General features: G+C 63.9%; 1 protein-coding gene across 2 annotated transcripts; it reads left to right on the top strand.

The window, feature by feature from the left end:
* The first annotated feature begins 604 nt into the window (after positions 1–604).
* CASKIN2 (CASK interacting protein 2) lies at positions 605–14,715 on the top strand. Of its 2 annotated transcripts, XM_055575135.1 has the most exons (20): positions 605–717; positions 1,843–2,402; positions 6,807–6,858; positions 7,399–7,496; positions 7,858–8,003; positions 8,106–8,201; positions 8,289–8,419; positions 8,605–8,713; positions 9,034–9,142; positions 9,364–9,458; positions 9,901–10,162; positions 10,291–10,412; positions 10,524–10,584; positions 10,698–10,789; positions 10,987–11,097; positions 11,176–11,277; positions 11,356–11,494; positions 11,633–13,081; positions 13,174–13,396; positions 13,796–14,715. In XM_055575135.1, exons 2-20 carry the CDS (start codon positions 2,309–2,311, stop codon positions 13,884–13,886), a joined length of 3,582 nt encoding a protein of 1,193 aa, XP_055431110.1. In that variant the 5' UTR covers positions 605–717; positions 1,843–2,308; the 3' UTR covers positions 13,887–14,715. The 2 variants fall into 2 exon arrangements, with proteins under 2 accessions (XP_055431110.1, XP_055431111.1); XM_055575136.1 differs by lacking the exons at positions 605–717; positions 1,843–2,402 and adding an exon at positions 5,077–6,721.
* Positions 14,716–14,882: the final 167 nt, after the last annotated feature.

Below are 14,882 nucleotides of genomic sequence, written 5' to 3'. Positions count from 1 at the left end.
ACCCACGACGGTGCTGAAGCGCCACCCCAGCCGGTCGTTAGCGCCTCCCGGAGCCTGGGGTCCCCGCCGCCGCCGCCTCGGGCCGTCCCCACACGGCCCACTAGGTGGCACCATCGCTCCGACCAGGGGCCGTCGGCCTGTGACTTCGGGTCGCGGGCGGAGGTGGCCGCGGGAGTCCCGGGAAGGACGAGGGGCGAGAAAGAAGAAAGAAGGGGGGCTCCCCAAGTGGGATTCCTGGGTCTCGATTCCCGGCTCCCATCACATCGCGTCCTCTCTAGCACCCCGTCACACACAGGGTGTCTCTCCCGTCCTTCTGAACTCCAGAGCCCCAGGTCGCGCCAGGACTCCAGTCTGGATGCCGAGGCTCGCTCTCTAGTCCCCGCCCCCTCCCCGCCTCCACCGCTTCACCTGGACGCATGCGCGGACGCTCGGGCCCGGGGAGGTGGGGCGGGGCCTCGCGCGGACCGGGGCGGGGCCCCGCGCGGATCGGGGCGGGGCCGCAGGCTTTGATTGACAGCCCGGCTGCGCGGCCGGGACGGTCCCTCCGCTCCCGATCCGGTGGGAGGGAGGGGGGAGGGGCGGGATTTCCTGCGGGAGGCGCCGAGCCGGCCTTGGAAAAGGAGGAGAAAAGGGGTGGGGGGGGCAGTGGGAGCCGCCGTCCAGGGGGCCAGGGACCGAGCAGGACCGGCCGGACCCCCGGCGGGGCGTCTGGGAAAGGTGAGACTGCGGGGCCTGATCTGGGGGTCAGCACTCTTGAGGGCGGGCACAAAGTAACTTTTCTTGCGGGATCCGCGGGCGCCTTCATCCGTCGGGTCTTTCTGTCCTCCTCGCTCCAGTACACCGTCTCCCCGCATCAATCCCTCCGGGCGCTTGGCCCTCCCGGTCCTTCTCGCCGCTTTGTTCCCCGGTCGGCCTGGGCTGGGCTGGGTTGGGGGGTTGCGCGGCGCTGGACTGGCATTCCGGGGGGCGGGGGAGCCAGCCCGACCCCATGCACTGCCAGGGGCGCCCTCCCCCAATGTCGGGCCGCGGGCTTTGAGCTGGAGTGCCATCTGGTTTGGGCTTGGGACTTCTGGGGAGTAAGAGGACCCCAGCTAGGGCCCCAGGCCTGCCGCGGGTCTCATGCCACGGGACTCGGGCAACAAATTCTCGGCCACTGAGAAACTGACGTAAGCTTTTCTAAAGTGAAGTCGGGACTGTGGGACTCAGATTCAGGCTTGGGAGGGCGGACAGCCCCATTTAGCAGCGGTACCCCAGCTCTCATCTCTGTTCTCTGCCCTGCTGCTTCTTCATCCCACACTAGGGGTGAGGATGGGCCAGCAACAGGTGCTGTAAAGCCTCACTGTCCTGCAGGCAGACCCTCCGCCAGAGATGGGGGGCCATAGCTCCCCACTCCACCTTCTGAATTCATTAAGAGCCCTGGGGCTAGGGCTTCTGGTGATCAGGGCAGAGCCTAGATGGGGAGGGGTGACCCCTGCCAGTCCGCCTGTGCCTGACCCTCCCAGGCCCCACCTTCTGGCCCACCACTTGTCTGTGGGTGTCAGAGCCTCAGGCTGTGGAGAACAGGCTGCTGGCCCGACCTGCCCCCGTGCGTCGTGCTGCCAGGGCCCCTCCTGCCCCGGGTTGAGGTGCTGCCAGGTGCCCTGGGGCCTCGATGACTCAGCCTCCCCCTCCCAGAACACCCCCTCCCCCCCTCCCAATACTCCTCTCATGCATGGCGGCTCCCTCCCGCTTAGAGTGGCTCAGCCCCTCCCTTGACTCAGAAGGGCAGCCAGGGTAACTTGGGGGCTCCCTGGAAGCCCTGTCCTGTTCTTTTTCTGAGCCCTGCTTCTGGAACCCTTACAGACCCAGCCTTCAGTAGACCCTCAGTGGATCACACCTTCTCCAGACCCCCGAGACCTGGCCGCCCCTGCTGCCCAAGGCACGAGGGAATGCTGGCTTCTCTCTCGGTGAGCACTGGTGCTCCTGAGCCACGTCGGGAAGATTGGCGCCCCCAGTCCCCGCAGTCCCGGCCCATCCCTGGGCTGTCGGAAGCTGCAAGCTGATATCCGTCCAGATTTCCACACAGCCTCCACCCCTTCAGAGATCAGCTTTCCTGCTTGTGGCGGCAGCTCACGAAGCACTTTGAAGGAGTACCCGTCAACGCCTACCAAGAAGCCCACTGCCTGGGACACCAGACACACTCCCCCGCACCGGACGCCTGGCCCTCCAAAGGGCCAAGGGATGGCACCCTGACACCTCAGCTTAGACCAGTTTCCCTGCCTCTGCCCTGGACCCCTGAGCCCAGAGTCCAGCCCAGGGACCAGGAAGGATGGGTCGAGAACAGGACCTGATCCTCGCCGTCAAGAATGGAGACGTGACTGGTGTGCAGAAACTGGTGGCTAAGGTCAAGGCCACAAAGACAAGTGAGTACTTGGTGGGGTGACTGTCTACCTGAGACCCTCCTCTGAGTGCCAGGCTATAGAGAGAGGCCTGGGGGGAGTGGTCACTCTGATCTGGGGACTTGGGGTGGGAGTGCCTCAATGTGGGAACGTCAGAGAGGAAGTTGGGTCCCCCTTGCTGTGTATCCTTAGGCAAATCTCTTAACCTCTCTGGGCCTCAGTTTCCTCACCTGTAAAGTAAAAGGGTTGAAATACATTCATTCTAATTTTGGGAGAGTGCCTACTGTGTGCCAGGCTCTGTTCTATGCTCTGAACTCCAGCAGTGAACAAAACCAACCCAAATTCCTGCCCTTGTGGATTTGCCTTCAGCAGGTGGTTTTTCCAGTGTGTTCTTTGGAGCCATGGGGTTTCTGGCAGTGGGTTGGGAAAGACTGAATAGGTAGCGCTCCTCCCCTGGCCCCTCAGTTCAACCAGAGCATCTCTGTGTTTTTATCAATTTGATGATAACATTTGTGAGATAGCTTTTTTATTATTATTTAGTCACAGCAGTGGGACACGTTTATTGTGGGCTCCTCTGAGTGTAAGATAGCTTTTTTAAAAGGGAATTCTGCTTAAAAGAGGGGTTTTCCTGGTAGCTCAGCTGGTAAAGAATCTGCCTGCAATGCAGGAGACCCCGGTTCGATTCTTAGGTCGGGAAGATCTACTGGAGAAGGGATAAACTACCCATTCCAGTATTCTTGGGCTTCCCTGGTGGCTCAGCTGGTAAAGAATCCACCTGCAATGCAGGAGACCTGGGTTCGGATCCCTGGGTTGGGAAGATCCCCTGGAGAAGGGGAAGGCTTCCCACTCAAGTATTCTGGCCTGGAGAATTCCGTGGACTGTATAGTCCATAGGGTCGCAAAGAGTTGGATACGACTGAGCAACTTTCACTTTCTGCTTAAAACAAAGTTCATTATCTAACCGGTTACTGAAGCCTGCTGGAGGTTGTGTGTCCAAAGTTAATTTCCTGAGAGAGCGGTCTCTCTGCAGCCTGGTGTCTCTAGTCGATAGGGCTGTGAGGGCTCCGTGTACAGGTGGCCACACCTGACTTCCAGCTCCTGAGTACCCCTGCAATGAGACTCCCCCCACAAGAAGAGTAGACCTCTGGGTTCAGGGCAAGCTCCCTGGACTGTCCCAGGAGGACACTGGACTTGTCCCCTGAGTTCCTCGACCAGCAGGGACAGGAGGGGAGGGAGGATCCTTCTCAAGTGCTGGGGCTCTAGCCCCAAGACACAGCTTGGGCCTTGCACAGGAAGGAGTCCCCTGGGCTACCCGAAGATGTCTAATTATCCCCACCCACACCTGGGAGTATGGGTGCCCAAAGGAAGGATTTTAAGGGCCTGGGAGTTGTGCACATGTATGAGTGCCCCCGTTTCCACACCAGGGCAGGACACCCAGGTTGTCGGGAGATGGAGAGGGTGCTCTCTGTGCCCTGGGGAAGTGGGTGCAGGGTGAGCCCAATAAGGGGAAGGTGCCAAGAAGGGCCCTAGAGACCCAAGAGTGGGAGCCACTCCCCTCCTCCCTGCACCTCGGTGTTGTTTTTGGCGATCTGCCCAGTGGGGCCTTGGCCTCGTAGCCCTGGGGCCTCAAAGTGAGGGCCTCAAAGTGAGGCCCTCAGGGAGGCAAGTGGCTAGAGGCTGCAGGCGGGAACTTTGCAGCTGGGGTCCTAGGCTCTGGGAAGGTCCCTGGTGCTCAGGGGGGAATGTCTGTGGGGGAAGATGACCATTCCCCCACCCCCACCCCCAAGGGATTTGCACAGACATAGAGTCATAGGGTCCAGGGACTCCCTGTCTCTCTGGGACTCCCTGTCTCCTCCTCTCAGAGGGAAAGCTGGTGACAAAAAGGAGATCCCAAAGTGACCTTTGCAGACCCTAGGGCTCTTCCCTCGTGGCTCAGTTGGTAAAGTATCTGCCTGTAAGGCTGGAGACCTGGGTTTGATCGCTAGGTCTGGAAGATCCCTGTATTCTTGCCTGGAGAATCCCACAGACAGAGGAGCCTGGGAGGCTACTGTCCATGGGGCCATATTGTAGTTGCCTCTATTCCCTGTGAGACAGGTACTTCTATATCCACTTTACACATAAGGAACTGACACTCAGAGAGGGTTAGTGATTTGCCCAAGGTCACACAGCTGTGGCATGGCAGATCACACCACAAGCCCGAGCCCCTCTCCCTGTGCTACCGCACTCGGCTGTCCCTCAGAATCACCCAGGGGTAGTTCTGAAAGTGCCGACTCCCTGGTCTCCCCCAGAATTACTGAATCATCACAGATAGCCCGGGACTTTGGAGAACCAGAAAGTTCTTCAGGTGATTCTGAAGCCCAGAAGGGTGAAGGGAACTGCCGGAAGGGAGGCGTCAAGGGCTCCCTCTTTCCCCTCTGGGCAGTGGCTCGAGCTTCCTGGCTGTCCAAAGAGGGGTGCTCCCTGAGCCTCCTCCGTTGGGTAGCAGGTCCTCCCTGCCCGCCCGGGTCCTCAGGGTGCAGGTGCCTGGGAGGAGAGGGCGACCGATGCCCGGGCCTGGCCTCCGCCCTTCCTTCCTCCTCCCTGCTCTGAGCTGTCCCCTTCTCCGACCAGAGGAAATGGAGCGGGCTGGGGGTGGCCCACTGAGCTCACATCCTCCGCCCGAGCCTAAATCAGGAGCGCGACCCTTCCACCCCCAGAGCCCGGGCCTGGGAAGAAGGTGGTGGCGCAGGGGAAGTGCCTGGAGCCGCTGCCAGGAACCTAGGACCCTCCGCCCTCCCCTCCAAGGTCCCCAGCCCAGTCACTCAGAGCCTCTCCCCCACCACCTTTCCGGCCATTGTTCTGGAAAAAAAAAACACACAGAGCCACCCAGGCTGGCCCTACCCTTGTCCCCGTCATGTTGTCCTGCCACTCCCTGGAGGGGCTGCCTCTCGGACCGTCCAGGCGGGCAGCAGGTGGAGGGACTTCCCTGTATTGACCTCCTTGCCCTCACCGAGGCCCAGAGAGGTCCAGGGCTGGCCAAGGTCACACAGCTGGGCAGAGGGAGAAGAATCTGAACCATGTGCTTCCTGCTCCTCGGGCCTCTGTTCTGTCCACTGCACTGAGCGGTTCTGTGTGACGAGGACTTTCCAAGGGGTCTGCAGGATGGCTGGGAGCAGCCTCCACCCCCTCGCGGCTTCGTCACGCCTTGGCTCTTACCTTTCTGGTGCAGCGCCATTCGGCTCGGCCCTAAACGTAGCTGTCCCCCCCTCCCTGTCCTGTGCGCCTCCTCGCAGCAGGCTTGGTCCCTCCCTATTGGAATGAGGCCCTGTCTTGCTGGGGTATTCAGGGGCCCACCGGGGCCTGGGGGGCAGGCCTGGACCAGCATGCTTGGCACTGTGCCCGGCTGGGTTGAGCCGGGCCTGCTCCTCCTCCTCCTCCTTCCCGGCAGGGGTGGGTTCCAGCAGGAGGCAGGGGCCGCCCGCGACAGCACTCTCCTCTCCCTGAGGACCGCCGCCCCCGGCCTCCTGCGCCCTGGCTCACACGTGGAGCGCACCTGCATGAACCCTGTCCCCGAGAGGGGACTGATCCGGTGTCCTACCCCTGCCCCCTGTTCCTCTTGCCACCCCCTGCCCCGGGGCATGGAGCTGTCTGCCAGAAGCTCATGGGGTGCAGAGTCTGCAGTTCCTCTCCTGACGGGGGCCGGTGGGGGGAACAGTACCAACTTTCACTGGAGACACCGCATCTCGGGAGTACGGGCTAACGTGTAAGGAGCGCTAAATGCTGATAGCTCCCGTCTTTTACGAGGATCAGGCGTTGTACTCACAACTCTCGTGCGTGGCTTCTGTGATCAGCCCGTTTTACAGATGAGGACCCTGAACCGAAGAGGTTAAGTGACTTTCCGCAGATCACACAGCGAGTGCCTGGCAGAGCTGGGGCATGGTGTAGGTCTGCATGATGCCGCCTTCCCCTCTAGCTCCACTCAGGGATGCCCCCTGGGCCGGGCACGTGGCCCTTGGGTTCAGCCCTGGCATCCGCCCTCTCACCCTCAAGCTTCTGGCCCCTCTGTCTTCTCTCTCAGCCCCCTCGGCCCATGAAACAATGAGACTGGCTCCTCAGCCCATTCAGGCAGGAATGCTAACCATGCGCTCGTGGGCCTGTCCTTTGAGGGCACGGCAGGCTGGGGGGCCCCCCATCTCCGCCCCCTTCAACTATAAACAAGTGGGGCCGGGGACCTGGGGAAGCTAGGCCACTGCGGCAGCAGCTCCTTGCAGTCAGCACCCTCCAGCTGATGGGCTGGGGCGGAGGGCCACAGGGACCAGACAGCTTGGCGGGCCATGGGACAGGTGCTTTTCTGCACTCCAAGAGGTCAGCGGAAGCCGAGCGGTGGGCAGGAGGGACCCTGGGTCAGGGGTGGGTACGGGTGCCCTGACACCTCTGCTCTAACCCCCAGAGCTCCTCGGCTCCACAAAGAGGCTCAATGTCAACTACCAGGATGCTGATGGGTGAGTGAGAGCCCCCCCCAGTCCCTCTTGAAAACCGCGTGGTGGGGGAGGGGCGGGGAAGGATCAGGGGCCTGGAGTCCCTTTCCTTCTCAAACTCGGCCCTGGAAGCGTGTTCGCTGAGTGCTCTGGCCTGTCTGCCTGCGTGTCTGCCCGTGGGGCTGCCCCTGAGTGCAGGGAGGGGGCCTCTCTGAGGGGCCTCCTTGGGTCCGATTCCTGCTGGGCCCCATTTTCTCCCTGGAGGGTAGGAGCCCTGGGGCTCCTGCTCCCACGGCCCCCTCCCCTGGGCCCGCTGAGGGGGAGGCCAGACAAACAGGCCTCTCAGCCCAGACACTAAGCCCTTTCATGCCGCAGCCCAGCAGCTCTGCGCTCCCACGGCATGGCTGGCAGGGTGTGTGTGTGTCGGGGGGGTGCGGGGGGGCTGCCACAGTGGGCAAGTAACTCAGCCACGCCAGCCCCCAGGATGAGTCTGCCCTGGAAGACCAGGATTTTGGGGGTGGAGACTGCTCCCTGACACCCCTGACCTGTGTCCCACCACGCCAGCTTTTCGGCTCTCCACCATGCCGCCCTGGGGGGCAGCCTGGAGCTCATCGCCCTGCTGCTGGAGGCTCAGGCCACCGTGGATATCAAGGACAGCAACGGTGAGAGCCCAGTGTGCCCCCCACCCCAGACCCTGGGGTCAGCGTGCCCCTGCCACATCACGGCAGTGCCAAGGGATGTGGGCGTGGCTTCTCGGAGCTTGCAGTCGCTGGACCTCGTCAGTCTTCACAGCCTATTGGGGTCGTGGGTGGTACTGACAGCCCATTATCCAGCTGGGGAAATTGAGGTTACAAGGCCACCAGATCCTCTGTGGTGGGCATGGTGGGCTTCTGGCTTCAGCCAGGCCTCTCCCTGGCCACATCAGCTTCCTCTGGGTCTTCTACCCTCCAGCCAGGGCTCAGTTCTTTCCCCCGACCCCAGGCTGTCCCAGGACCTCCCTCAGAAACCCGTCCCCTCCTGCAGGCATGCGCCCACTGCACTACGCGGCCTGGCAGGGCCGCCTGGAGCCCGTGAGGCTGCTGCTGCGCGCCTCTGCGGCCGTGAACGCTGCCTCGCTGGATGGGCAGATCCCACTGCACCTGGCTGCCCAGTATGGACACTATGAAGTGGTACGTGAGCCTGCCAGCCTACAGGGCACTGGGGCTGGGGGCAGGGGCCGGCACAGGGGGCCTGGCCAGACCAGACCCCTCATCTGGCTCCCCCCACCCCAGTCAGAAATGCTCCTCCAGCATCAGTCCAACCCATGCCTGGTCAACAAGGCCAAGAAGACACCCTTGGACCTGGCCTGTGAGTTTGGACGGCTCAAGGTGAGGCCTGCTGCCCTTGGGGTACTGGGTTCTGGGCGTGCGTGGGGTCTCTGGGGGGAGGCCCTACCCAAGTGCCGGTTGCTGCAGGTGGCCCAGCTGTTGTTGAACAGCCACTTATGTGTGGCGCTGCTGGAGGGGGAGGCCAAGGACCCTTGCGACCCCAACTACACCACGCCCCTGCACTTGGCTGCCAAGAATGGCCACAGAGAGGTCATCAGGTACCCACCGGGGCCCCCCAGCTTCCTCCTCCTCTTCCTATGGGACTGATAACGTCCCCTCAGTGCCCTGCCCTGCTGCCCCCTTCACCCTTGCTCTGGATTGCTCTCCCAGCCCCCAGCGATCAGCTTCCTCTCCTTCCGTACCTGCTGCCCCCCACGCCAGTCACTCGCCCTCCTGTCCGCAGGCAGCTCCTGAGAGCCGGGATTGAGATCAACCGCCAGACCAAAACAGGCACGGCGCTCCACGAGGCCGCGCTGTACGGCAAGACCGAGGTGGTGCGGCTGCTCCTGGAGGTGGGTGTGGACCCTGGTCACCCCGCAGATGTATACAGATCCCTGCTGGGTGCCGGATCCAAGACTGGCTGGGGAGGCAAGAGAAGGAGTGTCCTGCATGGGTTGGGGCCCAAGTGGCTAGAAAGCAGACAAACGTGGTTCGAGCCCCAGTTCTGCCTTTCACTGGCTGAGTGACCTTGAGCTCGTCCCAGAACAAATTTGAGCTTCCATTTCCTCGTGTAAAATATGAAAACAGTAGCTACTTCCTGGGTAGCTGTGGGAATTGGGAGCAGCAGCCAACCCGGTGCTCAGCACAGGCTGGCCCTGCTCTGTACACCTAGGGCGGGGTGGACGTGAACATTCGGAACACGTATAACCAGACGGCGCTGGACATTGTGAACCAGTTCACCACCTCCCAGGCCAGCCGGGAGATTAAGCAGCTCCTGCGGGGTGCGTGTGGTGGGGAGAAGACCCAGCCCAGGGGCTTCAGAGCCACTCCAGAGGGTCCCTGGGAGTGGAGGAGGAGCGGATGTCACATTCCTGGGGCTAGCCGCGGGGATGCTGTGGGGATGAGGGGGCAGGGACCTGGGGAAGGGTCATGAAGGGGCCTGGAGGGGTGGGAAGATGCCCTGGGAACCCTCAGATGACACCCGTCATCCTCCTTATCTCAGAGGCCTCAGGGATCCTGAAGGTCCGGGCGCTCAAGGATTTCTGGAACCTCCACGACCCCACTGCCCTCAACGTCCGGGCAGGGGATGTCATCACGGTGAGGACCTGATGTAGGCGTTCCTCTGAGAACACAATTGGTTGCCGTCACTTACTTGGGCACCTGCTGTGGATCAGGATTGGTGTTAAGGTCTTTATTTGCACGATCTCATTGAATTTTTTCCCGTCTAAGTAAGGTAGGCGTTCTTACCACTTTCTTTTTTAGAGCTGACAGAATTGAGGCTTAAAAGAATTAAAGTGATTTGTCCAGAGTCACAAGCTAGCCTGCAGTGGAGCTGGGGTCTGAACCCAGGCTGACTCCAGACTCTTTGTTTGCCCTGGAGGCAACCCTGAGGTTGGGCTGGATGCTGGCAGGGGCAGGACTGTAGGCCCACTTGAGCATCAGGGGGCGCTCCCTAGGGGGAGGGGAGGAGCTGGACCACGGCTGCAGGCTGGCCGCTTGGCGCAGGAAGTGACCATGCCCCCCTGCCTGTCTGCCACAGGTGCTTGAGCAGCACCCAGACGGCCGCTGGAAGGGCCACATCCACGAGAGCCAGAGGGGCACTGACCGCGTGGGCTACTTTCCCCCGGGCATCGTCGAGGTGGTCAGCAAGCGGGTGGGTGTCTTGGCACCCCGCCTCCCCTCTGTGCCCACCCCCCTGCGCCCAGGCTTCTCTAGGACGCCGCAGCCCCCTGCCGAGGAGCCCCTGCACCCCCTCACCTATGGCCAGCTGCCCCGGGGGGGCCTTAGCCCAGACAGCCCAGGTACGTCCTCCCCAGGAACGGGTAGGGTGATGCTAGGCGCCAGCATGAGCGTCTGGCTCTGGCCAGCTGCCAGCCAGCTGTGGGCAGGGCCCACCGGGGTTCTGACCGCTTGGCTCCTGCCCCCACAGCAGGTGACAGGAACAGCGTGGGCAGCGAGGGCAGCGTGGGCAGCATCCGCAGCGCCGGCAGCGGGCAGAGCTCCGAGGGCACCAACGGCCACAGCACCAGCCTCCTTATTGAGAACGCCCAGGTGGGTGGGGGGTGGGGGGCTCTTGGGACCAGGGCTGGACCCCTTCTCCTCCCCTTCCCCTGCTCCTACTGCCAGTTCCCCAAACAAGAGACATCGCCTTCCCGTCTCCAGCCACTGCCCTCTGCCGGAGAGGACCAGGTGCCTCCAGGACTACAGCCCGCATCCCTGGCAGGTAGGAAGGGAGGCAGGGGCCTGGGTGGGCCAGGAGAGATGCAGATGGGGCAGCCGAGGACCTGGCACCCCTGCATCCTGCCACCCTGAATGCATTTCTCTCTGTCCTCAAAGACAACCCGAACCACCGCCCTCTGGCCAACTATCGCTTGGGGGAGCAGCACTTCACCCAGGATGTGAGGCCTGAGCAGCTGCTGGAGGGGAAGGTGTGACCTCCACTGGGGAGGTGGCTATGGGCCCAGAGGAGGGGGCGGGATGGGCCTCAGGATGGACTTGAGTTCCTGTTCGGACCAGGCCCCTGGGGTGGGGCTGGGGTCGATGGCGGGGCTGTGGCCTTGGGACTCAGCCCCCTCCCACAGCAGGCTCAGTACCATTAACAGCACCCCCTCCCCCCAACTTGCAGGATGCTCAGGCCATTCATAACTGGCTGAGCGAGTTCCAGCTGGAGGGCTACACTGCCCACTTTCTGCAGGCCGGCTACGACGTGCCAACTATCAGCCGCATGACGCCCGAGGTCGGTGCCACAGCGGGAGGGCAGGGCAGGAACCCGTGGCCAGGGGAGGGGGCCTGACGGCATGACTTTGTGTGGCAGGACCTGACGGCCATTGGGGTAACCAAGCCTGGGCACAGGAAGAAGATCGCCTCGGAGATCGCCCAGCTGAGCATAGCTGAGTGGTTGCCCAACTACATCCCGGTGAGTGGGCTGCAGGCACAGGCTCCCACCGCCAGCTGAGCCCTCCTGGCTCAGGGGCTGACGGTGCGGCTCTTGCAGGCGGACCTGCTGGAGTGGCTGTGCGCTCTGGGGCTGCCGCAGTACCACAAGCAGTTGGTGAGCAGCGGCTACGACTCCATGGGGCTGGTGGCTGACCTCACCTGGGAGGAGCTGCAGGAGATCGGCGTCAACAAGCTCGGTGAGGACCACCCTGGGTCTTCTGGCTGGGCCTCCGCATGCCTCCAAGGGCCCCCAAGATGTTTCGGGGTCCAGGAGGGATGAGGGGCACCCTCTCCAGCCCCAGCTCACCCTGCCGCCTCTATCCGCCTGCTCTCAGGTCATCAGAAGAAGCTCATGCTGGGGGTGAAGCGGCTGGCTGAGCTCCGGCGGGGCCTACTGCAGGGGGAGTCCTTGGGGGAAGGCGGCCGCCGGCTGGCAAGGGGCCCAGAACTGATGGCCATCGAGGGGCTGGAGAACGGGGACGGGCCCCCTGCGGCCAGCCCACGCCTCCTCACCTTCCAGGGCAGCGAGCTAAGCCCGGAGCTCCAGGCGGCCATGGCAGGGGGTGGCCCCGAGCCACTCCCCCTGCCCCCTGCCCGCTCCCCCAGCCAGGAGAGCATTGGGGCCCGCTCACGGGGGTCCGGCCACTCGCAGGAACAGCCTGCCCCCCAGCCCAGTGGCGGGGACCCCAACACCCCACAGGAGAGGAATCTTCCAGAGGGCACAGAGCGGCCCCCAAAACTCTGTTCCCCACTTCCCAGCCAAGGGCCCCCGCCTTATGTCTTCATGTACCCCCAGGCCTCACCCTCCAGCCCAGCCCCCGGGCCACCTCCGGGCGCTCCCCGGGCCTTCTCCTACTTGGCCGGCCCCCCGGCCACTCCTCCGGACCCCCCGCGGCCCAAGCGCCGGTCCCACAGCCTGAGCCGCCCCGGCCCGGCTGAGGGGGAGGCCGACGGGGAGGCCGAAGGGCCAGTGGATAGTGCCCTGGGCAGCTACGCCACCCTCACTCGGCGACCAGGACGCAGCACCCTCACCCGGACCAGCCCCAGCCCGACCCCAACGCGGGGGGCTCCCCGCAGCCAGTCCTTTGCCCTCCGGGCTCGCCGCAAAGGCCCCCCGCCCCCACCCCCCAAGCGCCTCAGCTCCGTCTCTGGCTCCACCCCGGAGCCCCCACCACCGGATGGAAGCCCGGGGCCCAAGGAGGGGGCCGCAGGGCCCCGGAGGCGAACATTGAGTGAACCCGCAGGCCCCTCGGAGCCCACCGGCCCGCCCACCCTGGCCGGTGCTGCATCGGACACAGAGGAGGAGGACCCAGGACCCGAGGGGACACCCCCGTCTCGGGGCAGCTCAGGGGAAGGGCTCCCCTTTGCGGAGGAGGGGAACCTGACTATCAAACAGCGGCCCAAGCCGGCGGGACCCCCACCCCGGGAGACGCCGGTGCCTGCCGGCCTCGACTTCAACCTCACAGAGTCAGACACTGTTAAACGGAGGCCCAAGTGCCGGGAGAGGGAGCCACTGCAGACGGCACTCCTGGCCTTCGGAGTGGCGGGCACCACGCCCAATGCCCCTGCCCCCCAGCCCTCACAGACCCCCAGTGAGCCCCCCGTGGCCTCTCCCAGCCCTCCCCAGCCTGACCCAAGCAGCCTTCCCACCCCCGGAGCTCCAGCCCCTCTCTCTCCCAGCTCCCCGGCCCAGCCCCTCGGGCCCGCCCTGGAAAACAGTCGGCGGCCCGGGGAGACGGAGCCCCCGGCTGCCCCCGCCGCCCTCATCAAGGTGCCCGGAGCAGGTATGAAGCCAGGGCCTACAGGGAGAGGGTGGCGTGGGCAGGGCCTGTGTCCGGCTCAGCTGAGTCACAAGCCAACCTCTTTGTCTCTGCAGGAACAGCCCCCAAGCCTGTGTCCGTGGCCTGCACCCAGCTGGCATTTTCCGGCCCTAAGCTGGCTCCCCGGCTCGGCCCCCGCCCGGTGCCCCCTCCAAGGCCGGAGAGCACGGGGGCCGCGGGCCCAGGCCGGGCCCAGCAGAGACTGGAGCAGACCAGCTCGTCCCTGGCAGCTGCGCTGCGGGCCGCGGAGAAGAGCATTGGCGCTGAGGAGCGAGAGGGGTGAGGGTGCTGGGAGAACGGGAAACAGCTTCCCCACCCTCCGAGTCCTTCCCCTAGGGTCTGGGCATGATGGGGAGGGGACATCGGTGTCATGGCAATCAGATCCTCAGGCTGGGGGGGCGGTCCCCACGGGGAGGGGTCACGCAGATCTGGCCTGCAGGCAAGTGGCACTTAGAGGCAGGCGAGCTTGGACCAGTCACTTCTTTCTGTGAACCCCAGCGCCTCTGTGGGAGGAAGGGTCCGTGACTCCCATGACCTTGGGAAGTTGTGAGAAACGGGACAAGCTGCACACCCGGTGCTCACCCCAACCAGGCCCCATGCCCAGGGCCAGCAGGGTGTGCCCAGGGCCAGCAGGGTGCAGACCGCTGGCTCGTCTGACCTGGCCCTTCCCTGCCGCAGCGCCCCCGGCGCCTCCACCAAGCACATCCTAGACGACATCAGCACCATGTTCGACGCCCTGGCCGACCAGCTGGATGCCATGCTGGACTGAGCCGGACCTGCCAGCGGCCCTCGGTGGTGCCAACTGCCACCTCCCGCAGCGCCCACCGCCTTTCCCCCCCCAGCGCAGAAGACGCCCCCACCGCCCGAGCGGGGTCCCTCCTGCCGCCCCCAGCCTGTGGCCATCCCCACAGCAGCCCCGTGCAGAGCGGAGGGGACTTTTCAGAACCTGATGTCTCAGCAAAGCACCCCCACCCTACCCCCAGCATGTAATCTGAGGGGAGGACCCTGCTTCTCAGACAGGGACCCTGGTAAGAGCTTCCTGTCCTGGAAGAGTGGTGGCCGGGCTTCTGGGGTGCCTTCTCTGTACCCCCCCACACGTTCCCAGTGTCTCAAGTGCCTGTGCCAAGGTCCCCTGGCCGTCCACCGTGCGGTCCTGGCACCCTGAGAGGCTGGAGGCGGCAGTGTGTCTGGCCCGGCCCCCACAGGTGCACACAGGACGTGTCAAGGGCCGGGGCCTGCTCTCGCCATCAGCGGCACCCAGCCAGCCTCGGGCCCCGCCCCTGCCTGCCCTCAGCGAGGCAAAGCTGTCTGCAGCGGGGCCGGTGGGATTAACAGGTCCCTAGAACAGATCCCCAGAGTCCGAACGTTTCCAACTGTAAATGTTATTTTTTAAGCAGAGAGAAATGCATATATTTTAAATGGAATTTATTCTATCTATAACTGCCTGTGAGGACACAGTGGGGGAGGGGCTTCGGACCACAGCGAGAGCACCCACTGCCCGCCATGGGGCTGCAAGCCTGACCTGCCTGGCCCAGGCCCCAGCTCTGTAAGCATTTAACCTCTTCCCCCAACTAACACCAATGAAAGTGTCATTCCACGAGACCGTGCTGTGTGTGTTTGGATGTGCGCCGTGAACCTCTGAGCCCAGGGGTTGCGCCTGAGCCAGATCCGAGCGCCCCCGCCAATGTGCAGGGTGGGGAGAAGGCCTGGGACCCCCCAACTCACCTTCAGGAAGGGGCTCCCTCACTGGCCCGACCCTTGTGTG

Source organism: Bubalus kerabau, chromosome 4 (genome assembly GCF_029407905.1).
Source record: "Bubalus kerabau isolate K-KA32 ecotype Philippines breed swamp buffalo chromosome 4, PCC_UOA_SB_1v2, whole genome shotgun sequence".
NCBI lineage: Eukaryota > Metazoa > Chordata > Mammalia > Artiodactyla > Bovidae > Bubalus > Bubalus kerabau.
This window is presented reverse-complemented; position numbering and strand designations above follow the sequence as displayed.

What these genes read in the sequence shown, in the direction of transcription:
- CASKIN2 (XM_055575135.1), top strand. Translation starts at nt 2,309, where the DNA reads ATGGGTCGAGAACAGGACCTGATCCTCGCCGTCAAGAATGGAGACGTG. An exon ending in TCCTTATTGAGAACGCCCAG is followed by an intron (nt 10,413 to 10,523) that starts GTGGGTGGGGGG and finishes TCCCGTCTCCAG; the next exon opens with CCACTGCCCTCTGCCGGAGA. An exon ending in GGCGCTGAGGAGCGAGAGGG is followed by an intron (nt 13,397 to 13,795) that starts GTGAGGGTGCTG and finishes TCCCTGCCGCAG; the next exon opens with CGCCCCCGGCGCCTCCACCA.